We start from the raw sequence: 27,500 nt of genomic DNA on the forward strand, positions 1-27,500 counted from the left end.
AGTTCTGTTCTAGTTCTGTTTTAGTTCTGTTCTAGTTCTGTTCTAGTTCTGTTCTAGTTCTGTTCTAGTTCTGTTCTAGTTCTGTTATAGTTCTGTTCTAGTTCTGTTTTAGTTCTATTTTAGTTCTGTTATATTTTGATCCACTTCCGAACCAGTTAAATACATTTATGAACCAATTTCTGTGAAATTTATTTATTTAAAATGTGATAGATTTCAGGCATTGTTATTCCGAAGTGAAGAAATGACAAAGACATTTTGACTAAATATTATTCTTGCTCGGGAATTTCTGGTTCTTCATTCTCTACCTCCTCTTCTTCAGCAAGGGCTTCCTCCTCTTCGGCATAACTTTCAACACGCTCTCCAATAATAATCTCCTCAGCCAGTTGATAAAGTTCACGTATGTCCTATAAAAAATTATTTTTTTTTTAATTAAAAATCCCTTCCTAGGAAGTGGTGTTTTCACTTACTCTAGCATTTCTCAGCTGCATTATTTTATCATCTTCATAACGCAAATGATCGTATTGTTCTTTCGAGATGAGTAAACCTTCGGAAACATCATTTTCCAATTCCTGTTGCAACATGTGTGCATAACGCTGTTTAGCCAAACTAATAGAACTGCCTTCATCCAAGGATTCACCGCTTGATATATCGGATGCATCGTCAGAAGTTAAATTTTTACGCACTACTGCAGTATCAACAACATCTTCAGTTTCGAAGGGATCTTTTGTTGCTGGTAATTCCTCAAGAGCCTTAAAGTGTTAAACATTTAAATGTTTATATTCATTAGGTTTTTCATGTTACTTTAAGGTTTTTATTTGTTTAATACAAAACTAGTTATCTTTTAATCTGTTGTAAACTTCTAGAAAGAAAAAATAGTAATTTCCTTTGGTTGCTACCTTTTACATTGACTAATTTCCAACAATCATATTGTGTTACAAGTATTAAAAGTTTTCCGTATTATTTTTTGTTGCTGTTGTTCGTAAAAAACTTTAATGTTTATACTTTAGTTATAAAAATGTATCCATGAAATATAAACAACTTTTGTAGTTAAAAAGAAACAAAAGATATACAAGAACACTCCATCCAAACTGTTGTTGTTTTTTTTATTTAAACCGACAACAACAGGTTATAGGTATTTGGAGTTCTTTAACTTTTAAGACAAATAAAAAGTTCTAAAGGTAACAGAAATACTCAAATAGAGTCAGTGTACAAAAATACAAAGAAAATAAACTTTGATATGAGTATCAAAAGTTTTTCCGTGAAAATTGTGATGAATCAAATTAAACATATATAAAATTTTTTGGGATTTTAAATCCCAAATCATACACCATCATGTTGAATTACATAGATTATACATGAACAGAAGGATGAGTTGGTTTAATCATTCACAGTTTTGTTGAAAATAAATAAGTGACTCTCGATATATGATAGAGTGTGATTTGGTCCACTTCTATCGAAACTAATTACGTTTGGTGTTGTTTATAACTTCTCATGATTTATTTTGATCTTTCTTAGAGGTCATACATCCCCCCGGTGATAAAGAATCAATGTTATTGTAATCCGGGTCAAAAGATGTGCTCTTTTTGTCTGCGGGAGAAGGATCTTTTCTAGGAATGATTTGTCAAAGGTTAATATAAAACCACATACGGGAACATGTTACCCACACTTTCTAACTTTGTCTTATCCCGCTTAGTGGTTAATTCGGTATAAGTTTGGTGCTGTTGCCGAGACAACAGATACTCGACGGAATGGACATAGAGATAAAGCCGTAAGCCTGGATTGAGTTCCGGAATAAAAAAGAGTGTGCTGTGTTGAATATAATGTAATGTAAAGATTTTCCGTCCATGTCCGGCTATGTTCGGAGTTTACTTTGTTCATTCCAGATTTAAGAAAGTTTGTCCTCGGCTTATTTAAAAGAATCGGATTTCCGTCTACCGTTTTTGTCTTTAGCTGCTGTTGCTGAATTACAGATACCATTCCATCGGCGTGATTGCAAACTAAGTGATGTTTTTGTATTTCGGAAATTAAGCAGCGGATCAGTAGTCGTTAGATATTAGATAGCTCGAATAGTCGAGCAAAGTGCTTTTTCATTAACTCTTGTCACAGGAGTGCAATAAGCACAAATGGGCGATGGAGAACAATACCGAGAAATAAGAGCAACATGGCAAGTGTTCAAGTACAGCATTTTAACTTCTCGACCTCAGAAATTTTGTCCTCGGCTTATTTAAAAGAATCGGATTTCTATCTACTGCTTTTGTCTCTAGCTGCTGTTGCCGAATTACAGTTACCATTCCATCGGCGTGATTGCAAACGAAGTGATGTTTTTGTATTTCGGAAATTAAGCAGCGGATCAGTAGTGGTTAGATATTAGAAAGCTTGAATAGTCGAGCAAAGAGCTTGTTCATTAACCCTTGTCACAGGAGTGCAATAAGCACATATAGGCGATGGAGAACAATACCGAGAAATAAGCGCAACATGGCAAGTGTTCAAGTACAGCATTTCGACTTCTTGTAAAAGTTATTATACCCCGGGGCCTGTCAATCGTATCGTCGGTTAAACTTTGGAATGAATTTCTTTAAAGTTGAACATTTTATTACGGAAACCGACTTTCGGACTTTGTTTTAGCTCTTCGGGGTTAACCCTCCGGCCATGTATCCTTGATGATCATGGTGTATTGTAATCCGGGGGTAGATAGGTCTTCCAGGACTATAAATTGGTGTTGACAATTTACTGCCTGACCTAGTCCTTGCATAAATTGAAAACAAGTCGAACCATAGCACAACATAATCTGGTACTACGGGTGGCCAGTTTCCCGCAGGACTATCAGTTGGCTGTCAGTTGGTTGAGGTTCCGTCGGGATTCACGTAGTGGAAAGATTAGGTATACGAGGTGGAGTTTCTAATGTTTTCTGATGTCTACTTGCACTCTATAGAGAGAATGGAGTAACTGATGGATTTAAAGGATGGGCAGAGTGATGTGTTAGAATGTTTTATCTAACAAGGAGGGAAGGATAGACGTGGTGCAAGGTCGTCACCGCCCTCTCTTTGATTTATTTAGCGATTTTCCTACATAATTGAGTGTATGCTCAACTTTTCACAGTGAATCTTTGTGACTACTGAAATAAAGTCTGTCAATTAATATGATCCTTGTTTCGGACTACAAGTTAAGTCCCTTCTAGGTGCTGTTGCCGAAACAACAGAGCAATAGTAGTGTGGATGGGCGACATTATGTCGGGGTAGAGCAAGCTCATGACACCTGTCTTCCCCCAACGTGACTACTATTGCAAAAGATTAAATAGCTCGAGTACTTTTCCAACCTGTGCGTAAAAGTTGTTTAGTTTTTACTGAACCAGTGAAGTACTACCGTGAGATAGGGCAACATGCAAGGTACTCACGTAAAGCACTTCGACTTCATGTCTCTTCGGGATGCACATGGTGGCAGTGGATAAGTTCTATTCTCTTCTCGAAAAGACGGGGATTGGTGTCAAGTGAATAATATATATAATGAATGAATCTGTCGTCACTAAGTACAAAGACCATACCAGCTGCATGGTAGTAAACGAAAGTTATATGATCTCGGATTTTAAGCAATATGTCTGCAATGATAGGAGAGTATAAGGAAAACTCGACCATGAATATAACTAGTGTTTAAAAACAGGTTACCCGGTTAACCGAAAAAATTTTTTTTATTGCCTATTACGGATTTTTATGAACCGGGATAACCCGACAAACCGGTTCTTCAAAAATCGGTTTTTTATTAACACTTAATATAACCTAGTACAAAAATTCGTGTTTATTGCAAGGATAGATACCGATAGTCTCGACTTCTGTACAAGTTGTTATAGATGGGAACTCTTGAAAGGAGTTTAGGATTAATTTAAAGCTTTTACAAAGCTTTTCTCGTCCCAAAATAGTGCAACATAGAAAGAGAAATTCTTACACTTATACTACTGAGACACAGCTATAGTGGGTCTACGTTCAAAATTTCGTTTTATCACAAACAAAATGACCCTCTACCATTTACAGCAACAATTTACCTTTTGTATAATTTGCTCTTGAGATTGTTCTAAAATACCAAAACCCGTTGGTTGTTGCTGACCAGACAACTGATGTGGAAGATGTTTTTGTTTAAGATTCTCTTCATGTTTCTCTTCAATGGCTTTACGTATACGTCTTTCAACTTCACGAAATGCTTTTCTAAAATAAAATTGAAAATAAATAATTTAACTCTCAATTCAAATTAAATACAATAACAACAATCGAAATGACCATTACCTGGCTTTTAATATATTATTAATATCCTTGGGATCAGTAGCGAATGGTGTGGGCATACGCAATGAACGTTCTTTCATTTTAGCCCTCTCCTGTTCGAGAAACTCTTTTAGTTGCTGTTCACAAGGACGCCATTCTTCATTGTCAATTCTGAATAAAATTTAAGATAATTGAAAAAATCTTGTAAAAATAATTTATAGCATCATCACATTGTTCTATTTCATTTACATTCTTTATGTATTTCTTTATTTTAATAGACTGTTAATAGACTTTTTCCAGTTAACCATATACAAAAAAGGAGAGTTAATTAAATAAAAATTACAAAGTGCGTTAAATAATGTCTAAAAAGAAGTACAAGTATAAAGACATATCAATCAAACATAAAAATCCATTTAAAAAAATCATAATAATTTTGTTGAAATATATGTAAATATTTATGGAGAAGTGGAACTTTGTAACAAGACCCAAAAGTATATGGCAAAGTTTTCCATACACTTTAATTGAACTTTGATATATAAAATAGCAAAAGTTAAGAAGAAATCATAAAGAGTCAATGAGGTCAGTTCATACCCAGCAAAAACTAGGTAATGACTTTTAATTGCAATTACTTGACATTCTTGTCAATGACTAGATTATATAGAAATAGTGTAATGAGATCCTAACTGATTATTCCTCTAGCTTGTGAAACTATAGATATTGTATACTTTTTTAATGCGATTTGTAAATCGATTACTTTTACTAATTACGTGTAAGCATTTGTGGTAAGTACTTGCTTCCAATAACATTACCATGTTGAAATAATGGCTTAAATTGTGTATGTAAATTTTATCATTTAAACCGCTAACATGGTAATGAAAGTTTTTGCTGGATATCTTTTCTCAGACTCAAAATTTCTCTAGTGTGAAAATTTAATAAAATATTAAAAGAATTTCATTACTCTGTTGAAATCTTAATCCTGTACATATCTCTTTCATACAAAACCCTTGATGAGGTTCTTTTGTCTTCTTTGTATCTTACTTTATGACTTGTTGATACCTATCATTAGGATGGTCTCTGGCTATACTCTTAAATTCAATTCGTATGGAGGGAAAATACAATGATAGTGATTTTATTGTGTTTTTTGAAAACGGAACCTTAGAGCGTGTTTTTAAGCAGTAATACAACAATCAGCTTAGAAAACGAAAAATCGCTTACTTAGTTACTAATTCTAGTGTCCTATTCCAAGTATTAGGTCGTTAAACATAGGAGATCCTAATTCATAAGGGAGTAGGGAAAAAACAAGTTTATTACGGCATTTATAGGTTTGGATATTTGTAGGTATGCGGGCTCAAATCCGCGTCGAATCACAAAGTCGGAACGACTATTATGGAGTTCGCCAAATCAAAACGGAAACCAGAAGGATGTAACAGTTTTTGACTAACTACATTACTAACTAACTAATTAACTAACTAACTAAATAACTATCTAACTAACTAACTAACTAACTAACTAACTAACTAACTAACTAACTAACTAACTAACTAACTAACTAACTAACTCACTAACTCACTAACTAACTAACTAACTAACTAACTAACTAACTAACTAACTAACTAACTAACTAACTAACTAACTAACTAACTAACTAACTCACTCACTAACTCACTAACTCAATAACTCACTAACTAACTAACTAACTCACTCACTAACTAACTAACTTACTAACTAACTAACTAACTAACTAACAAACTAACTAACTAACTAACTAACTAACTAACTAACTAACTAACTAACTAACTTACTAACTAACTACCAAACTAACTTAATTACTAACTAACTACCAAACTAACTCACTACCTAACTACATAACTATCTAAGGACGAAGCCTATTAAAAATTGTTAAAAGGCGATTCATTATTTCACCTAGTCCCCATACAACCTTACCCCCGCATAGGTCTTTTGAGAACTTTATATGGGGCCTAGGGCCAAACAAGGTGCTTTCATCAGCATAGTTAATAATAATATAAAACAAAATTACTAGAACATTTAAGTCTAAACTATGCTACCGATTTCTGTAAAGATTGGAGCTTATTTAACTTAAGTGTTCCAGAGATTCTACCAAAATTAGCACAGCTTAGTTTTGTGCAAGTCTCAATGTTACTAGTGATTTTCGTAACGATCGGGCTTTATAATCCTTGTATAAAGTCCCCTTCAGAAAATGATTTAAAAATCAATAATCCCTAGTAGTAATTAGAGCAAAAAACTATTTAAAGGCATTTTAGTTGAAAAAAAAATTTACATTTTTTGGTTAGTTCTCTGGTGTAGGATATCATATGGTAGGCCATGACCTACTATACATTCTCATTTGTTTTTATTTATATTGCATTAATGGTAGCAATGCACTTTGTGTATAGCTACTAGTTTAGTATAAAGTTAACTTAAATAACAGCTTTTTGTACCATCCTACTGCAAAAAACCCACTTCTGTATTTAACATTTATTTCTATAAACTTTTGTGGTATTGAGGATTGGTTATGTCGGTGAATATTACAAAACCAGAATTAAAATTAACATAAGAAAAGCGTTGAAAGGGAAACAATTTTAGAAAATAATAATAAATGATTTCCTTAAAACACACAAAAGAAATAAAAAAGAAATTAAATATGCCATGATTTATTATGAAATGTTTTTCATATGCATAATATTTTTACATAAGTACAAATATAAAAACACCACCAGCAGAAACTCAACCATAGCTAAGAGATTTAATTTTTATTCTTACAAGTTGTTGTTATTTTTTATTTTTTTTTTTTGTTATCCTGCTGGTTTATTACTCGCATAAATGCGGAAGGAAGTTTTTAAACAATATTTAAACATTATATTTATTTATTTATTTATGCAAGTCAAATTAGAATGTTGAAGTAAAAAAAAATAGTCTATTAACACTCACTCACATCTTTTTCTGTGTGTAGAAATACAAAATGATGTGGCCTATATAAATATAATTTTAAGCAAGAAAAAGTTAAGGCCATAAAATTCTGCAAGAATCTATGGCATAAATATGAAAATATTAAAACAAATTTACAAACCTTAATAAATCCATACCCTTATTGGCGTCTTCATCTTTGTATTGTTCTTCTAGCGCTTTTTGCTCTTTGTATCTCTGTCGTAGAACATTTATGCGTTGAGCTTCCTCCTCTTCATGTTGCAAACGTTCACGTTCCCATTTAACACCTTGCAATTTTAAACGATCGGAATTTTTTTCACGGTTGGTTTTTAGCTGGAAATTATGAAAAAGAAATAGATAAAAATGTTTTCAATAAAAAATTAAAGAACGTGTTGCTATTAAACCCAAAAACAAGTCTGGTGATCGGAGATAGGAATTTTTTTAATCATACTGAGAAATAATCGTACTCAAAATTAGTCGCTTTAAGCTTAAATAACTTTGGAGAAATATCAAAAATGTTTTGATCATAATAAAGAACCCATCTAAAGAGCTATAAGCTTTTTTGATGAAAATCTTGGTAATATAGACTATCACTGGACAACAATTATGGTTTGCGTCTTCGCACAGTTCTTTCATTGAGAATTTAATGTTATTGCAATGTGGGGTAATAGAGATACTACCAATGCAACGGGTCAGATGTGATCTCAAACTGTAGAGTTTTGGGTTTGACAAGAAAACCTATTTTATCTAGTTTTAAAGGAGTATTTTACCCACAGGTATTGTTCTTTACTAGGGATATAGCTTCTATGCCTACGTTATGGCTTTTGGTTGAAACCCAAATGTTATAAAGAAAATTTCGGTTAAATGACTAAGAATGATAGTTGGCCTTATTTCATGGTGGTCTCTTTTAATCACTGGGTGAGTCTCTGTGGCGATTCACCACCGCCCATGATCCACGTGCAGTTTTCTCAAGTACTACAGTTTTATAATCTCTGACCATTGCTGCCCTGTTGCTTAAGTTTCAAAATCCAAAAACATCACTTCCGTTTACAACCAATCAAATGGAATTTCCGGTATACTGAAGTATGAATCCATCAAATAAGCCGAAGCCGCTGTTCTTACTCACAAAGAACACACTATAGTGCATCTAGTACGAACAGAGTTTTCTCTGACATACCTGGACAAGGAAAGAAGATTCAATGGTATGACTTGTATAAGATACCTTTCATCAATCATCTTTCAGCCTAGCACACTTCTTATTCTTCCGACACACTCATAGAGACACACTTTCATACATTCTAGGTATACTGGCTCTCAAGACCCCTATACCCATTCATGCATCTTCACTTCTCTGTGAGGTAACTTTTGTCATCTGCAACAACACCGAGCTTATCTGGAAATACAGACTCACTTTATAACTCACTTTTCGCTCGAATTTGTATTTAATTAACAGCCACTACGTAGATACCGATGGAACGAACCTCAACTAATTCACCACTCAGGACATAGTCCTTCGGCAACATCACCAGTTTAAAGACCCGGCAGACTAGAGGTACTGGTAGCACCTCTTTTCCTTGAAATTGCAACAACAACAAGATGGGGTCTTTCATTAAGGTAACATGCCATCGGTTGGAAACAACTGTTATGTATATTTCGCACCTGGGAAATCTTAACCAATAATAATGTGTGATTTGGTTGATGCTAATAACCATATCCAATGTAGGGGAATTACCAGGTTAATCTTTTTGGTGTAGTTCCTGTCAAGGTGTATTAGTACTAATAAAGCATGCCTCGATATTTCAAAAAATCGGGTACCTTTGCCATGCTTTCTTATCAGAAAACATGGCAATTCTTCTATTGGTCCAATTAAAAATACATTTCAAGTCCTTTACAGTTTCTTTTGGTAATCCCTACAGTGATCTGATACAATCATCTGATAGATAATTCCATCATTTATTTAAGACAGAGTACAGTTAGGAGATTAACTTTAATCACCGTTGATTGATCTATCACAATTATATATGTTTTGTGGTCTCTTTGCTAGAAGCTATAGTTCATCCACCGATATTGGAAACGATTTATAGATTTTAGAACCGTTTCTCCGAATTAACTTCTTAAGTAAGTTCTACTTTGAACATACTTCTAGATTGTGGCACTTGCTTCGTCAAAGAGGTCTTTCGAAGTCCACAAAATATTATTTACATGAAGTGTTTTTAGTATCTGTTCTAATTATCCTTTAGAATGTTATATTAACATCTCCAACTGCCGTCAATTTTCATAATTAAAATCCTTATAACGCAAAGATCGAAAGCAAAGCTCTTTGTTAGTTCAGTCATAATTATCCTTCTTCGAGTGTAAAGTGTTTGGAAATGATTTGAAAAATTTTACGACTGTTTTCGGTTTTACTGTTCTACGAAAGATGACCCGACCAGAATAGAACTTAAAAGGCAGTAGATGTTGTAAACCATAAAAGATGCTGCTGTTTAGTTGCATTCAACTCCTAGTTCGACCATTCAGGTTTATTCTTCATTAGAGATATCTACCGAAGTAGTTAGCTAGAAGAAATACACCTAGGCCGCAATTGGGCTCGTTAATGCGCTGCTTAACTAGTGCCTCAGATGGGAATCGAACCCTTCACCTCTTGTCGAGTAGATGTTGTAAACCATAAAAGATGCTGTTGTTTAGTTGCATTCAACTCCTAGTTCGACCATTCAGGTTTATTCTTCATTAGAGATATCTACGAAGTAGTTAGTTAGAAGAAATACACCTAGGCCGCTATTGGGCTCGTTAATGCGCTGCTTAACTAGTGCCTCAGATCGGAATCGAACCCTCCACCTCTTGTCGACCAAACAAGAACAATTTCAAAGAGAGCAGATTGATAATTTTAAATATACGTTAACGAATTCTGATGATGATTTCAATAAGTTGTTTTTGCTGAGACTTTCATCATAGAACATTTGTGAAAACATTTATTACAATATAATAAACCGTAATATATAATACAACGTCCGAAGTGTTAAGAAAATATTGATTTTGTTTTCTATATGGGTAATTACCAGGACAAGGATTTTCATGCACTAAAAAATTAAAAATTGTGCTTATAATATGCGCTATGGTAAAATATGCACTTAAAATGTGAAAAATATGCACCACAAATATTTCCTTGTGAAGGTACATATTATATACTATAATAGCACTCTAAAGGAACCACAACCTCGAGAATTTCTGAAAGTGGAAAGCTTGATAGCAATTCTAATAAAATTTGGTGAATGAATATTTTGGACGTTACAAACTCAAAATAACTTCCGCACTATTGTGGTTTTAAAACAATTTGTTTTAGAAAAATTAAAAAATATGCAAAATATGCTATAAAAATGTTGATGTATATGCAATTTAAAGCAAAATATGCAATTTATGCATTTATGACAAAATATGCAACAACAAATCAATGCCATTTTGTAATAAATTCTTTGATTCGAAAAGAAAACTAGTTAAAAGTTATTTTGCATTTGCATAGAAATCCTTGCCCTGGTCTTTACCTTGAAATGCAGCTCTTTCAATTATTAACATACCTTTGCTCTTGATTTCAAAATTTCCAAATCAGCTTTCTTATCCACCACAAAAATGGGATCATCAGCCAGTTCTGCCGGTATAACATTGGTCTTGCCTTCAATAATTAAAATGCGTTCACGTTCGACTTCTTTAAGCTGTCAAATAAATCCAGAAAAAAAGAGTAAATGCAAAGAAATGTATAAAAATATCCATAAAAATGAAAACTTAATTTATTTCACAGAAAAGAAATGCAATTTGTTGTTAGGTGGAGTTTTTTTTTTTTTTTGTTAAGGGTTACATATTACTCCAATATTATTATTCTATTGTAGCTAACCAAAATAAAGGAAAACAAACAAATTTGTTGGTTCAATAACTAATTTAAATGAAAATCTGGTTTATTGTCATTTTAAGTTAAACAACTAACAAACAACCAAACAACAGCCTGCCTTTATCCATCACTGTCAAAAACAAAAGTGTCAGGCAGTTAATTCGTACTAATATTAGATAGAAAATTATAAAAAAATAGTATTACGAATTATTGGTGACAATAATGTCACTTTAATTTCATACCTGATGGTATTTTAACTTTTCTTTTTAATTTCGATATTTCATGTTTACGAAAGTTTTTAACTTTTATGCATTTTGCTAAAAAAAAGTTATAATTTCTTTATGCCTTTGGTAAAAGGGTGAGTGTGACAAAGATTTGGGAAAAACAATAGTTATAGATTTATTGTTGGTATTTCTATGAGAAATATAAATATACTATTTGTGGACCTGAAACTACTAGACCTGGTAAATAAGGGTTTTAGTAAGCAATTTTAGATAGAAAAATTAAAATTGACATACAAATTCGAATTGAAATATAATCAAGTGACTAAAGTCGTCATTACGATCGTATGCTCCAAGAAAAGTATTGGAATTGTAATGTCAGCTTATACTGAATTCTTACCTTCTGACATAAGTCCAATCTTACACCCATTATTATCAAAATAATACTTTTTGAGTTTTTTATAATATTGAACCTAGAAACATTAAGTTAATCATGTAAAGCCTTGAGTTAATATATTCGTAAACGACAAAACGGGGACATTGTCATAAATGTAATCGTTGACGATCAAGCGGTGCAATTAAACCCCTATAATGTTGTCATTGAAAATATAGCCGATTTTTTCAGTGTTATTGCGCGAACGACACCCATTGAATCGTCCACGATTCTTGTGACACTTGTTCGAAAATGTCGTTGACGTTTTCTTCCGGCTGTCCTACATTTGTCTTCCAGGACTTTACATTGTCACATGCACTGACACTAAAATTCTTAGAACAGGTAGATCAGACGATTGTAAGAAAACCTTACAATTTCTTTGCCGGACAATTGTCAGACAATAAAATTAACTGCCAACAAATATGTATTGTAAGTTCACACTGTTGTCAGATTGATATATAACAAAAGTTACCAGATCTTATTTAAGGCGTTCATTTATTACAGCGTGTTATCAATTGTCAGATGTATAAAATACGCACTTCTGAAAATTATCTGGCTAAGACAACGTAATGTGTTTACACGGTTATTAGATGTCTGACAAGATTCTTGTTTTAAGTTATGTATACACTTTTGTTAGTTCTACCAACGTCTGTAAATGTTGTAACAATAACAAATTGTAAGCAACAGATAGATTATAAGTTTAAACGATTGTAAGAAAAATCTGACAATTTCATTGCCGGACAATAGTCAGACAATAAATTTATCTGCCAACAAATATTATCAGTTCACACTGTTGTCAGATTGTTGTGTGATTCTTGTTTAGGTGAATATGTTCTTTTAATGTACCATGTTGCAAATAGGCAACATTTATATGACAAAAATTTTGCACATCTGACAATAAAAATTGTCAGACATTTATCCGGCAATGGCGCTGTAATGTGTTTTTAATAGAAATACTTTTTGTAAGACAAAAATTGTTAGTTCACACTGTTGTTACATATTTTTTTAAACATATTCTTGCCAACTTTAGAAGATCTGACAAACGCGTTTTTCTTTCTGTGTAGGTAGTTGACTGATAAGACTGATTTTCAATATCAAACATTTAAGGATAATGATAAATTTTTGAAGAGATTTTTATTGCGTTATACTCTTTTGAAACCTGAACGTGTTTTACACATACAATCCAAGAATGTATATTTTGTCGGGTCTTTGAAAAATATTTTTCAATGTTACCCAGGTAATGTCAATTTGTACATATACCTTGTCAATACTGAAAGTGGTGGATGGTATAAAAAACAGTCGCCGTCTTTTACAACTTATTAAATTTTAACATTTGTGAACTTTTGAAAACATTGAATTACACAGTCAAGTCAGTCAGTATTCCTTTGGAGAAATGCCAATAAAGTGAAATTATTATAAAAGTTGTCATTTTCCTTTTCTTGCTTTCATTTATTTACCCCAAATATGAACAGAATTATTTCATTAAATACCAAGAGAAACATTACACAGAGTCTTAATACAACACCTTTTGTAAAGTTCGAAAAGTTTCGCATACTCAACAGTTTGAATTTAGAAACGCACGTTTTTATGAAGTTTAGGAGATTTCAAGGTTTCTATTATACCCTACACCACTATAGTGGGGAGGGTATATTGTGTTTGTGCTGATGTTTGTAACGCACAATAATGTAGGTCATATACCATAAAGTATATACCAATCGACTCAGAATTATTTTCTGAGTCAGTCCGTCTGTCTGCGTGTATGTCCTTCTGTCCTTGTAATCAAACAACAGGTTGTAATTTTGAAGAAAATTCAATTAAATTTGCCACATGAACTTCTATTGTCCCAGGGACGAAGCTTATTAAAAATGGTAAAGATGGGTCCATTATTTCACCCAGCCCCCATACAACTGAACTCATTGGACGAAGCCTGTTGAAAATGGTTTACATCGGTACATTATTTCACCTAGAACACAAACAACTGAACCCGCCGAATAGGGCATTTAAGTTCATAATTATGTTTAATATATTCACATCTCGACAAAAAGCTGCAAAACCAAGTTCTATACTAGACATAATGACCCTCACGTAATCCCTAATAAAAGGTGACACCTTAAGGTACACTAATCGGCTCAGGATCATTTCCTGAGTCAGTTTAGCTATGTCCGTCCATCTAAACATTGTAATCAAACTGCAGATGGCAATTTTGAAAATAATTCAATAAAATTGAATTGTCCCAGGGACGAAGCCTATTGAAAATGTTTAAGATCGGTCCATTGTTTCACCTAGTCCCCATATAACTGAACCACCGAATAGGGCTTGTAAATCTTGTAATCAAACTACAGGTCACAATTTTTGAGATAATTCAATGAAATTTGGTATGTGATCTTCTATGGTACCGTAAACGAAGCCTGCTGAAAATGGTTTACATCGGTCCTTTTTTCACCTAGCGCCATACAACTGAACCCCCGAATAGGGCTTGTAAACCTTGTAAACAAACAACAGGTCACAATTTTGAAGATAATTCAATGTTATTTGGTACGTGATCTTCTATGGCACTGTAGACGAAGTCTGTTGAAATAAAAATTACATCGGTCCTTTTTTCCACCTAGTCCCCATACAAATGAACTCGCCGAATAGGGAATTTAAGTTAAATATACTCACATCTCGACGAATAGTTGCAAAATCAAGTCCTTTACTAAACTTGATGATCCTCACGTATTCTATAATGATAGGTCCTCATGTGATCCTAGCCCCTATGAAAAGCCCCCATTAAAATTTCACTTATACATTATTTAACTATAAATGAGGCAACATAAATGCTTTATTATGGCAACAATATAACATTTTATTTTTGTAAAAGGTATAGGGGATTATATGGACGGTCTCGCCCGACTATAATTTCTTACTTGTTTCTGTTATTATAGGAGGCGTGTTAAGAAACAAAATGTTTTTTAATGTTTTGTAAGTTTACATATGTTCTACCGAGTTCATATTTCATGTAGACATTTTGACTTCGATTAAGGTCAATGTTAAAGTATATTTTATATATACAACACCAAACATTAAAATTTGGGATTCAATTTCAAAATACTTATTTACATGACATGATTCTCTCTAGACAATTTCAATTGTGTGGCAAAGTAAATTGTTTTTTATTTCGCCAACTTTATTAAGGAGTAACATTCTTGTCACTAAATTTTATTTGATGTTGATTTTTATTAAGATAAAATAGAAATAACTAAGTTATTTGTTAGGAAATTGCTTTTTGACATGCACTTTTGTTTGGTTTTAATATATCAAGTTCTGTACTGCTAACAAGTGCAACATAATCATGTGTTGCACTTGAATCAAAATTGATTTTTATCTTTGAGTTCATTACTAAATCGAGAATCTTCTTGAATTGCATTATCTGAATTATAAATAAATTTATTACTTTTTTATGTTCAATTTTAGTTTTTTTGATTATTTATTGCTAATTTTATTATTAACATATTGCAAAAATAAAACAAACTAATGTTTGAAGGGGATTGGTTAACTTTGTTCGAAACAAATGCTAATGTGTTGCCTACCATATGAGTTTTATTATGCGAATACTTATGTAAACAATGATTAATAAAATATTATTAAAAATGGTTAATTTGAATAGCAATAAAATAAATTTTATTAGTTGAAAAATTATTTTTTTTATATCGATTATTAAGTCATACCTTTATTCCAAATTAAAATAAGTAAGAAATTATAGTCGGGCGAGGCCGACCACAAACATAATAAAACATTTATGTTGAATTGTACCTTGCCCCAGATATACATACTTAAGCTAGGATTCATTTCTGGGACATTAGAAATTCTTGTGTCATATTTTATCGAATTATCGGGAGTTCAGTTGTATGGGGACTAGGTGAAATAATGGACCGAAATTAACCATTTTTAATAAGTTGCATCCCTGGGGCAATAGAAGATCTTGTGGCCAATGTAATTGAATTTTCTTCAAAATTTCGACTTGAAGTTTGATTACAAGGACAGACAGACGGATGGACTGACTCAGAAAATGATTCTGAGTCGATTGGTATACTTTATGGTGGGTATAGAACCAACATTATTGTGCGTTACAAACATCAGCACAAACACAATATACCCTCCCCACTAAAGTGTTGTAGGGTATAAAAAACAAAACAACAACAACATCAAACAAAACAAAATACACAAAAACGGATTTTGCTGATTTTAAATAGGAAACTTTTCGAAAGCATGTCTGATAGAAATATTGAAAATTTGGATTCCAAAGATATCTAAAAAGATCTAGAACATATATATCGAAACGTTATATTGCTTAAATTACAAACGGGATGGCAAACATATGTATATATACCGTTCTAATGACCCTCGGGGGTATTTTACCTTGATAAAGATCCCACGAGGTACTACCAATACTTTAAGTCTGTCGAGACTAAAAACTGATGATGATCAAATATATCTTCAGCATTTTCTTGAAATGATTAGGCATGGGGTGTAACAAGAAAACCACATGATACCAGGGATGTTCAGTTACCCTCTGGACTTTGTCCTGACTAGTTGGTTGAAGTACTGTTGTCGAATGACAACAGATACTCAACAGAGGAGTGACTGTGTAACTTAGGGTTGAAAATGAGTTGGTGTTAAATGTATATAAACTGGATAAATGTAGGAATATACGGATCTCATTTGCCCGTATATCTAGAGTGAGTCTGTAGTATGTTGTTCTCTTATGAGTGTGCAGGGTTAAATGGTGATGGATAAAAGGCGATACAATTGAATTTTCCTCCCTTGTCCTGGCATGTGTGTTCTCTGTAAGTAAGAACAACGCCCTCGGCTTATTTTATGAATTCTTGTTTCGATCTAGCTCGAGTACTTGAGCAAAGTGCTCGCATATAGGCCGGCATAGTTATGTACAAAATTTTCCACTTTCGTGTAAGATACACAATGGGGAAGTGGTCAGTTGTTAAAGAAGCTGAACCATTCTTCTAGTACTAAACATTTAATCATGAACCAGCCCTTAAATACTAGAATGGATTGTAATATCATAGTCTTATGTCTAACAGTTGATATCAATCGAATTAAGATGTTTTTAGGACTGTATTAAAGCTGATGCGAATGCTAACGGGGCACTGATCAATTATGGCCTTTGTCAGTAAGTGGAACAGTATGCAAAGATGCAGAGAAATTAGATTCGATCGAGCATATTTATTTGAAACTGTACTGAAATACATAATCTCAGGTGGAAATGGCTGGGAAAAAGGTTCAATGACAAGACTGGGGAAATTGCGAGACTTAACCTTCGCAGTTTACTTGGTTTTATCTAGGGAATTAGTAATTTCTTCTTCTGTGTTTAATTGGGATTTTAAGATTATCCTACATTTCCTTCTTAAGAGAATTGATTTGTTAAATTTGCTGGGTTTGGACAATAGACTTTTCTGCTCATCATTTCACTCTATATATTTTCTGTACTTCTTGTTTTCTTCAAGTTTCTGTCTTTGGTTCTTCACAATATTTGAAGGGAACCATGATGGACCTTATGGTCATCGAGTTGTGGTTTATCTATTTATGGTGCATAACCCTTACTAACCTAAATCTTTCTTAATTGGATACCGATGGTCTTACAAATCCTATGGGTATGCAAGATACTAAATCTCCCTGGTAACACTGCCAAGACATTCATTAAATGAAATTTAAGTTTCATAATCTCGGAAAGTGTAGATGGAGTTTCTTAACAAAGCCTGAGTTACGGGCTTATTTTAATTCAAAATTAATATATTTTAAAACAAGTACAAATATATAGTCGGGCGAGTCCGACCATTTGATAACTTTACATCAGTCAGTATGTTAGATTTGTGGATTTTTTGATTTAAAAAAGCACTTAATTTGTTTTTTTACCTAAATTCCGAAATATTTTTACTTATTGTTGACAAAAAAAGAGATTTTCCACAAGAGAGTTCATAGGGGAGTAGGGAGTAATATATGGGCCTATCCTTATAAAATTTGGTAGATGAATTAATGTCTACTTCAAAGTTATTTATGCAGAATCTATTTGTGTTATCAGTGTTTGTAAGTGAATTATAACCTTCAGCTCATTTTGTGAAGGGGAGTTCGTATCGGGGATATGGTCAAATGAAGTCCGATCAGTACAAAAATCTGTATTGTCATATAAGGTTCTTTCTTTTTGTTTACATAACAGAACATTTAACGTTATAATGAGCTCAAAAACTCTGTTCGGGGGATACGGTTGTATGGGGGCTAGTCGAAATAATGGACCGATTTCAACCATTTTCAATAGCGTCCTTAAGTCATGAAAAAGAGTATGTGTCAACTTTCATCAAATTTTCATAATTGCGACCTCTAGCTTGAGTACAAGAACAGACGAACAGAACTAAATTAACTCAGAAAGTTATTCTGAGCCGATTGGTATACTTTTAGATGTTACAAACATCAGCACAAACGCATAATACCATTCCCACTATAGTGATATAGGATATTAAAATCTATAATTTCTAAGAATACCTCTAGTACATTATCGTTTAAACTAGTTTAACCTACTTACCTCTCGTGCCTTAATGCGTTTCTGTAAATTTGCCCTGTAATCATCTTCGATGCGCTCCCGAAGTTCTTTCATATAATTGCGGTCAGTTAAACGTACAACATTTGTGCCCATGAGACGTTCCAAGGCAGCACTTATGCGTGGCAAATTGAAACTGAAACATGAAAAACAATATATGTTAATTAAATAACCATCTGGCAAAAGTTATTAAATAATATTACTTATTAAATATTCACTTAAATAAGTATATGAAATTTTTTATTTGTTTTTGTTTTTTTTTTCTTGTCTTAAGTAACGTTTCGTTACCACTATTTGTAGCAAACTGTTTCAAAAACCTTCTAAAAGTTTTTGTGGTTCATATGCATGTATAGTTTGAATATATTTAGTTTAGTTTTAGGATTTTATTTTATTTGATTCATATTTTGTTGCCAATTTATAACCTCGTTCATATGTTGTTCTTTTTTTATTGTTTTTTCTTTCTTATTTATTTGTCTTGTTATTATTTTGTATTGTCATAATTTGTTTTTTTATACCCTCCACCACCATCAGTGGTGATAGAGGGTATATATATAACTTTGTCATTCCGTGTGTAACACCAAGAAATACTCATCTGAGACCCAACAAAGTATATATATTCTGGGTCCTTATCAAATTCTGAGTCGATCTAGCTATGTCCGTCTGTCCGTCTGTCTGTGTAAAACACGCTTACGATAAAAAGAAGCAATAGAATTTAACCAAATTCACCCAAAATGTTCTTTGTTTTCTTAAGTTGTTTGGTATTGAAAATGGCAAAATCGGTTCACATCGGGAAAAGTTATAAATCAAAATTTGAAACAACCTCGAAAAAAATAGTCATTTTTTACACATTCTGATGTAATTTTCTCGAAAACTATGCAAGATAATTCCATAACAATTGGCATACATTCGTTTCCACACAAGAGCTTAATCTATGCGTAAAATCACCAGAATCGGTCCACAATTTCATATACCTCCCATACAAAAGTACAAATTCCCGGAAATTTGGTTTTTTGTTAATAACTTCCGTCGTAATGTCGATATCTTCACAAAATTTTAGAAATTAAAATTTTATGACAATAAAATTTATTCAGAGGAAAAATTTTTTAGATGGGTCCATAATTGGTCATAGCTCTCATACAAGGTCCCCTCCCGAAAATCACTTAAATGCGTATATCTCATTACTTAATTAAGATATCGATATAAAATTTGGTACAAGTATTGCTCTTATATACAAATATAATACAATTGAAGATTTTTTTTTTCGATTGGTCCATATTTGGTCATAGCTCCCATACAAGGTCCCCTCCCGAAAATCACTTAAACGCACATAACCCATTACTTAATTAAGATATCGATATAAAATTTGGTACAAGTATTGCTCTTATATACATAAATATTACATTGAAAGTTTTTTTTGGATCGGTCCATAATTGGTCATAGCTCCCATACAAGGTCCCCTCCCGAAAATCACTTAAACGCACATAACTCATTACTAAATTAAGATATCGATATAAAATTTGGTACAAGTATTGCTCTTATATACAGAAATATAACCATGAAAGTTTTTTTGGATCGGTCCATAATTGGTCATAGCTCCCATATAAGGCCCCCCTCCCGAAATCACTTAAACGCGCATTACTCATTACTAAATTAAGATATCGATATAAAGTTTGGTACAAATATTGATCTTATATACAGAAATATAACTATGAAAGTTTTTTTTGGATCGGTCCATAATCGGTCATAGCTCCCATACAAGGTCCCCTCCCGAAAATCACTTAAACGCGCATTACTCATTACCAAAGATATCGATATAAAATTTGGTACAAGTATTGCTCTTATATACAGAAATATTACAATAAAGGTTTTTTTGGATCGGTCCATAATTGGTCATAGCTCCCATACAAGGTTCCCTTCCGAAAATCATAAAAAACGCACATAACTCATAACCAAATATTGATATCCATTCATTTATCAAAAATATTGCTCTTATATACATAAATTCACTATAAAATTGTTTTACGATCGGTCCATATTTGGTCATAGCTCTCATACTAGGACCAGAAAATCACTTAGAATCACAATATTTATTGTTCTGAAATTTTGTCTTTATATACATAATTGGACATAGCTCCCATACAAAGTCCTTTTACGAAAATCTCTTAAACGCACATTACTTATTACCAAATTAAGCTATTGTTGATACATAATTTGGCAAAAATATTAGTTTTGCATACTTCTATTTCTCCTATATTAGGGGCAGGACCCTAAAAGCGCTTTAACCGTATTTAAGAGCATTATCAATTTGTGTTGAACAATATTTTTGTAGAACATAATTATATATGTATTTGTATTTTGAAAATCTCTAAATCTTTCACGCACATACATACAAATTACATGCAAATTACTAAATTTATAATGTTCAATAAATCTTGGAATTGTAATAGATTTAACTTTTGGGATTTTTTCTATTAAAGACATGAGAAAACTTATTTTTACAAATATTTGATCAATTAGAAAATTAATAACATAAAAGTAGCTGGTGGAGGGTAACTAAGATTCGGCACAGCCGAATATAGCACTCTAACTTGTTTCGTTTTTATTATACTTTTCACCTAAAATGGCGCTGTTTTTGTTGGTTGGATGTGTTTGTGACGGTCCTTTGATTAATGTATATTTAGTTTTCAGATTCGTTTTTTAGAAATAATTTCCCAGATCAGTCTGACCTTTTTTGTATATATAGAAATCGGTGGGTTGCATATAGCCGATCACACAAGTAATATGATCTGTCAAAATTTTGTGTAAAAGAGTACGGATGGGATCGTTTAAACGTACGGAAAATTTGACATTCGTATGACTGTATCATTTTTTGAAATTATTCAAGCAGGTCATATTAGATCAGGGATGTGAAACAGCTGTTTCCATCTTACTTTGTTATTGTTTTATACCAATCGTGAAAACACAAAAAATATAAATCATACGACTTTTTTGTAATACGAATGGAATTTTATTTTACTTTTTCATTAGACTTTACGTACGTAAAGTGTGATCGTGTGAAGTGCCCTTTAGTTAGAAGACCATCGGACGTAGAGAATATACTAGAACGTATTGTCATTTAGGATTTATGGTTTACAACTGTCACCAGTACTGGGGGGTTATTCCGTATTTCGAGTTGAAAGAAAGTGTTTTCAAAACACAATGTATTTAAGTAACATACAAATTCAAACATTTTTATTCCGAATCTAGTTACAGAGTAACACCTCTGGCCCGTCAAGTTTTTTCCATAATTAGACTCCTTCTTGTTCCATGTTTCCACATATATTTTCAAGCGATGAATCTGACTCAACACGTCGGCCATTTATATAAAGAAATACCACATTTAGAATAGAACTAACAAAGCATATCGATATTGGGATCTATGAGAACCATAAGCTAGGTCTTATTTCAACTGTGATATACTCGATCTATAAAAGTGTAATGTAATCTGATGGCCTACTAGGAAAAAGTGTCAAATTTTAAAATAATAGCATTACAGAGAGTTCAACGAACGAATTTCTTGAATGCTACTGGAGCTTTGACCACTTTATCGATCAAAGCTTTAAAAACATTACGAAGTATTTCACCGATCGAAACGCATGTAATATACGAAGCGGAGTTCATAATCTCTCTGGGCACTTATCTTTAGACGAATTGATTATAAATGAATATTGGAAATATGTAGCGGCTACAGACAAACCTTAGACTTTGAGACATTGGCTACAGATAGTAAATCATTGGCATGCGGAACATTGGATCAAACCTATGGTGGATACATTGAAAGCCCAATAACCGAAATACATTTGCTATAAAGACTTTTTTGGAAGTCCGTGCTATCACAGAAATTTTAAAATGGAATGTATTGTCCGGCAGACTGAAAGCAATTTATGGCGATATTACGTGATAAATTTAAGACCGTAAAGTACAGTAAGATATCCATTATCGAGGGGAATTGAGCTTGAAGATGTTAATATCGAAGAGAGGATCTGTAAAACAATGTGAATTTCCCACTATACGAGAGTGGAGACTATGATAACTTAATATATAGCTTTTTCTTGATCTTAACGATACGTTACTAGAGTTCAAAAGTCTAATTTCTAGAAATTAGGATTGTTACCTCGAAAGCCATAGGATTCTCAAAATTTGAATCATTCTTAGGGTATCACATAGGGTGAGTTGGTGATGACATACCAGCATCCTTTTTTTACTTTGTACCGGACCAGCAGGTGGCAGTTTTACATGGTTCCGGTGGTCCATGTACAAGTACTGGAGCTCTTTAATTTCTCGGCAATTACTGCACCTTTGTGTAACTTTCTGTTTGCAAAAACGTCACTTGCATTTACAATCACAGAGATGTTCTCTGTTGATACGACATTAGCGCTTATATAAGTAATCAGAAGATCGAAATAAGAAATCTATCAAATAAGCTAAAGTCAAGATCTGACTCACAGAGAACACACTGTGGAAAGTTTCGTATAGATGAAGAAACCTTACAGGGAAGGAAACGAAACCTCACAGGGAAGGAAAATTTAATGGTATCACTTGTATAAGATACTTTTATTCTACCCATTTATTGATATACGACTAGGTCCATACAGTATATATACCGTATTCCATATCATATACATTTTACAACAACTTAATTCCAATGGTTAGACCCTCAGCTTTATATATTCAGTGTATAAATACCATTTAAGGGTATCAGCACAGAACTTGTTTCAGAAATATTGATTTAACCGTTAAATAGTCTTTCAACTACATTCTTTTTCCGCAAGTTTGTGTTTAGACCACAGCTACCACGTGTACTACAATTGGAGCTCTCCAATACCCGGGACAAGATATTGTCCAAAACTCTGCCCTGTTGGCTACAGGTTGCGTTAGTACCTGATAATATGGCTCTCTAGTTCGAGCCAAGGTCAAATCATTTCAAGTAATGTCCCGAGATATATTTAAAACCTCAAGGTAATAATCCTAGCAGATTAGAGATACTGACGCACCTCTTTACTAATATACATAGAAGGAAAAAATAAAGTAGCAAATTGACACAAAATTTTTCAATAACATCCGTAGCATACGTACGACAATACTATGTAATGTTGACAACGCAACGTTATCAACATTGCAACAATTCGTTATCGTAATATAAATTTTATACACATCCGTTGTCTAAAAGTTAATAAACGTGGTATGCTCATTATTTACAATGGATTGTGATATAACAACGTTTGGTGTCGATTTGAAACCGATTTTTTAAAGAGGTACAACTGAAAGCCCGTAACACGATTTGACTAAAACTTGAATATGTTTATTTTTTAACTTTCAAAAGTAGTGTTCAATAAATTCGTGATTGCTTATATTTTATAGTCAATATACATAGAATTTCTCCATTTTAGCTCTAGTTTTTGTTGAGGTTTTTGGTTTTCCCCTTAAACAAAAAACTCACCTCCTTAACATTGTTGTTTGAAAATAAAAAAAGTGCCATTCATATGTATATAAAATATTAAATAAATGGTTTATTTATTTTCATCCTATGGTGATTTGAAGAAGTTTATTTTGGTGTATATTTCAGTTATTCATATCGTTAGTTTTTTTTTTGTCCTAGGTAGTAGTAACTATACATGCGATAAATGAATGAATTTTTATGGAACTACAAATTATGAGAGTGTTTTTCCCATTAATTTATCTATCGTTACAGTATAGAACTATAGCAGACATGTGAGGTTCTTTGTATGCAAATTAGACAACATTAGGGTGGTTTTTAATTTTTAGCATTTACTTTATTTTATAATCGATATAAATATATATTTTAAGTCAAATAATATAAATCTTACAATTATTTAAAATAAATAAATTTATTTTTCCAAAAACACTATAAAGAATTTCAAAAACTGTGACAATTGTTGGAAAGTATCAGACTCCTTGGAAAACTTCTCATACCACTGCCATAGTTTTATTTCATTTTCTCTTTCAAAAATATTTAAATTATTAAAAAATTCTTGAAATTTTTGTGAAAATTCTTTAAAATATTCATTTAAGCAATTTTCAGTTTGTTCATAAAATTTTTGAAAACCGAAATCTTGTAAAAATATCAAAATTCTTGAATCTTGTTCTTTAGAAAATTTATCTATTATGCCACCAAATTTACCAAACATTTCCAAAGTTTCCCTCATAGAATTTTCAGTTTTTTTCTGATAAACATAAAAATCATTTAAATAATTTTGTAAATCATTTTTATATATAGTTAAAAATGTTGAGTCATGTTGATCGATATTTTTCAACATGTCGGAAAATATCGATTCACTTTGCTGAAAAAAGTCCTTAGCTAAAGACTTTAACTGGTTTAAGGCGAACTTAAACAATTGTTCACGTTTTTGTTGCTCAATACGTTGCGACAAGTCTGTGGGTGTTAAAATACTACTGGAATCGGTTAACAGATTATTAATAGTTTCAGTAGTGATGGTCTCGTCTAGTGGGGATGCATATGTAATGGTAGCACTATGTGAAACCTTAAAGAAATTGCATATACATTTAATTTAACAATTTCTTAAGTTAAAAATTATAGGTTTTTTAATTTCATACCTGTATCCACATTGCTATTGTAACAATAATTTTAAAAAGTTTCATTTTATTGTTTAAAAAATTATCTATAGTTTTAAAATTGTTTATTATATTTTTCATACTGATCACTCTTTTTCAATGATTTTAGTTTATATATCAAAAAAAAAATTCCTTATCAAATCATTTTTATGTTTTCGGAAATGCTAAGGTCAAGTAGTTTGTTTCTATTGATTTTTATGTTATAGTTGATGATTGCTAACGAAAATTGTTATCAATTTCCTGATCTGATATACCGGAAATATAGCCAGTTTAAAGAGTTATAATTTTTATCTTGACAGTTTGTTGTATTCAATATGTTCATTAGTTAGAAGTACATTAGTGCAGGTGCGGATCCATGGAGGGAAAATGTAAATTCACCTTTCATATGAAGTATAAAAACGAGGAAAAAGAAAACAAGTGAAAAATTTCCCGTCCAAATGCTTGGCGTCTGCATTAGTGTGACTTCATCCTGAAGTCCATTACTTTCCCGAATAAGTCATTAGTTAGTTAGTTGATTAGGTAGTTAGTTAGATAGTTAGTTAGTTAGTTGGGTAGTTAGTTAGGTAGTTAGTTAGGTAGTTAGTTAGTTAGTTAGTTAGTTAGTTAGGTAGTTAGTTAGGTTGTTTGTTTGTTTGTTAGTTAGGTAGTTAGTTAGTTAGCTAGTTAGTAATACATCGAAAATTTTGCTCACAGATCTAAAACTAGGCATATCCGTCTGTCTGTTTATCGTCCTACCGGGGGCTATTGCAATAACATCAGTAATCCCGGGGTAAAGAGGTGCTACACACTACCCTTACTATGTCGGATTATAAACCGATGATGTATCCTCGGCTTCGCCTTGGAATTATTTGCAGTACTTGTCCTGACTTGGCTGAGGTTTCTTCGGGATCCATGTAGTGGCTGAATACCCCAAATCGCGGGGAAATAATGTTGGTTTAATGACTAATATATCTTATACCTAATGGGCTAGTATCTGCTGGATTCCTGAATCCGATCGGTATTTCTTACCGGTCGCGTAGTGGGAGGCCGGTATATGCTAGGGAATTGTTAGGTTAGTATTCAATGGTTGCTGTCACACCGTAGAGTGATCTATTTTATGATCATGGGAATGGAACTGATGCGAAAATTGGTAAACGATCAGGAAGTCTACATATATTGGATTTAATATGCCTTTTTACGCATCGTGGAAGTTCTTCTGTGCTGTTGCCATCTCAACTGGATAAATTGATACATGCTACTAATTGTCGAGGTAATTATTGGAATTTATTGACTTCCTATTTCACATTGATCGGTTCATAAAAGAGGGATCCTGATCCATTTTGTTGGCTATTTCGGACTACCAAATATGTTTCTAGGTGCTGTTGCCGAAACAACAAAGCAATCTCAGTAGTGTGGCTGCGCGGGCTTTAAGAGGTGAAGGAATGCACTGGAGTGGATTATTAGATGATGGGGATTGCATTTTAAATAATGCAATCTTTCATGGCATCATAAGGGTGATGACCACCGGGAGATCGATTTTACCAGATGTTGGGGTTCGTCTACCCTTCTATTGACTTTAAACCAGCGATTACTTTTTCTTTGTTGAGGTGTGCATTAGGCATGACCCTATGCTGCCTGTCATTCCACATAGGGGCTACATTGGCAAGTGATTAGATAGCTAAAGTACTTCAGCAAAGGACCGGCACATCCATCGACATTCGTGTAAGTCAATCGCAGATACGATAAGTTTAAAAGGTCATAGATATGCTGATAAGATAGTATTCATATTTTACTAAATATCTATAAACTATATTAACATTATGATGAAAGGACTAAATAAGGTAAATTCAATGGGCTATACTTAAGGTTAATTTATGTTGCAATATATTTAAATGTATAATTTCTAAAAATTTCCAAAAATTCCGATTGTTATTGGATTTAAGATTCTAAATATACATGCATTAAACTTTTATTACAAAAAATTCATTCATGATACAAGTATTTAAAAAAAAACTCATGACGTAAATAGATTTTAATTAACTTTTCACATAAAGACTCGTAGCTGAAAGAGAATGATGCTATTATGTAACAACGAATTACAAACAAACTCAAAGTCTTCAATTAACAAAATGTTTTTACAAGAAATAAGATTCTGTCTCACTGCGTTTATTTTTATACTTAAGAGGCAACTTGTTGCATGGAATCTTGTTGCTAAATATTAGGTTATGTTGCATATGTTTTTTTATAATAGTTGTGCAACTTCAAGTCTTGTGATTTTCAGGCGAAATATGGAAAATTACAAAGGACTTGAATGAAATTCTCTGACATGCATATTAATTGCTTGCGTTTCTATTTTCAAATAAAACAAAATAATAATTTATACATATTTATATGTATGAATTTTCTTCGAAGGTTCATGAGTTTAATTAAAATGAAAAACTAACTGTAACAAGTCAATGATTGTTTAAAGGCATACTTGCATCCTGTAACTAAAATCATAAAAAATTATGAAAGTTTTGTTGCAATAATATTATTAATTTAAGTGCAAGACTTTATTGGCGAAATGCTT

General features: G+C 32.5%; 1 protein-coding gene across 2 annotated transcripts in view; it reads right to left on the bottom strand.

The window, feature by feature from the left end:
- Nucleotides 1-183: 183 nt before the first annotated feature.
- The window catches only part of LOC111679086 (peroxisomal membrane protein PEX14), a 55,773-nt gene continuing 28,456 nt past the window's right edge, over nucleotides 184-27,500 (bottom strand). The window contains exons 2-8 of one of the 2 annotated variants that reach the window (XM_023440579.2): nucleotides 18,305-18,455; nucleotides 10,769-10,903; nucleotides 7,339-7,529; nucleotides 4,275-4,421; nucleotides 4,037-4,196; nucleotides 468-749; nucleotides 184-404 (exon numbers count right to left, since the gene is read on the bottom strand). In XM_023440579.2, coding sequence (XP_023296347.2) covers nucleotides 267-404; nucleotides 468-749; nucleotides 4,037-4,196; nucleotides 4,275-4,421; nucleotides 7,339-7,529; nucleotides 10,769-10,903; nucleotides 18,305-18,455 — 1,204 coding nt within the window. In that variant the 3' untranslated portion in view covers nucleotides 184-266. The remainder of the gene's footprint in view (nucleotides 405-467; nucleotides 750-4,036; nucleotides 4,197-4,274; nucleotides 4,422-7,338; nucleotides 7,530-10,768; nucleotides 10,904-18,304; nucleotides 18,456-27,500) is intronic. The other variant, XM_046956225.1, reaches the window with a different exon arrangement.

Source organism: Lucilia cuprina, chromosome 2, assembly GCF_022045245.1.
Source record: "Lucilia cuprina isolate Lc7/37 chromosome 2, ASM2204524v1, whole genome shotgun sequence".
Classification (NCBI taxonomy): domain Eukaryota; kingdom Metazoa; phylum Arthropoda; class Insecta; order Diptera; family Calliphoridae; genus Lucilia; species Lucilia cuprina.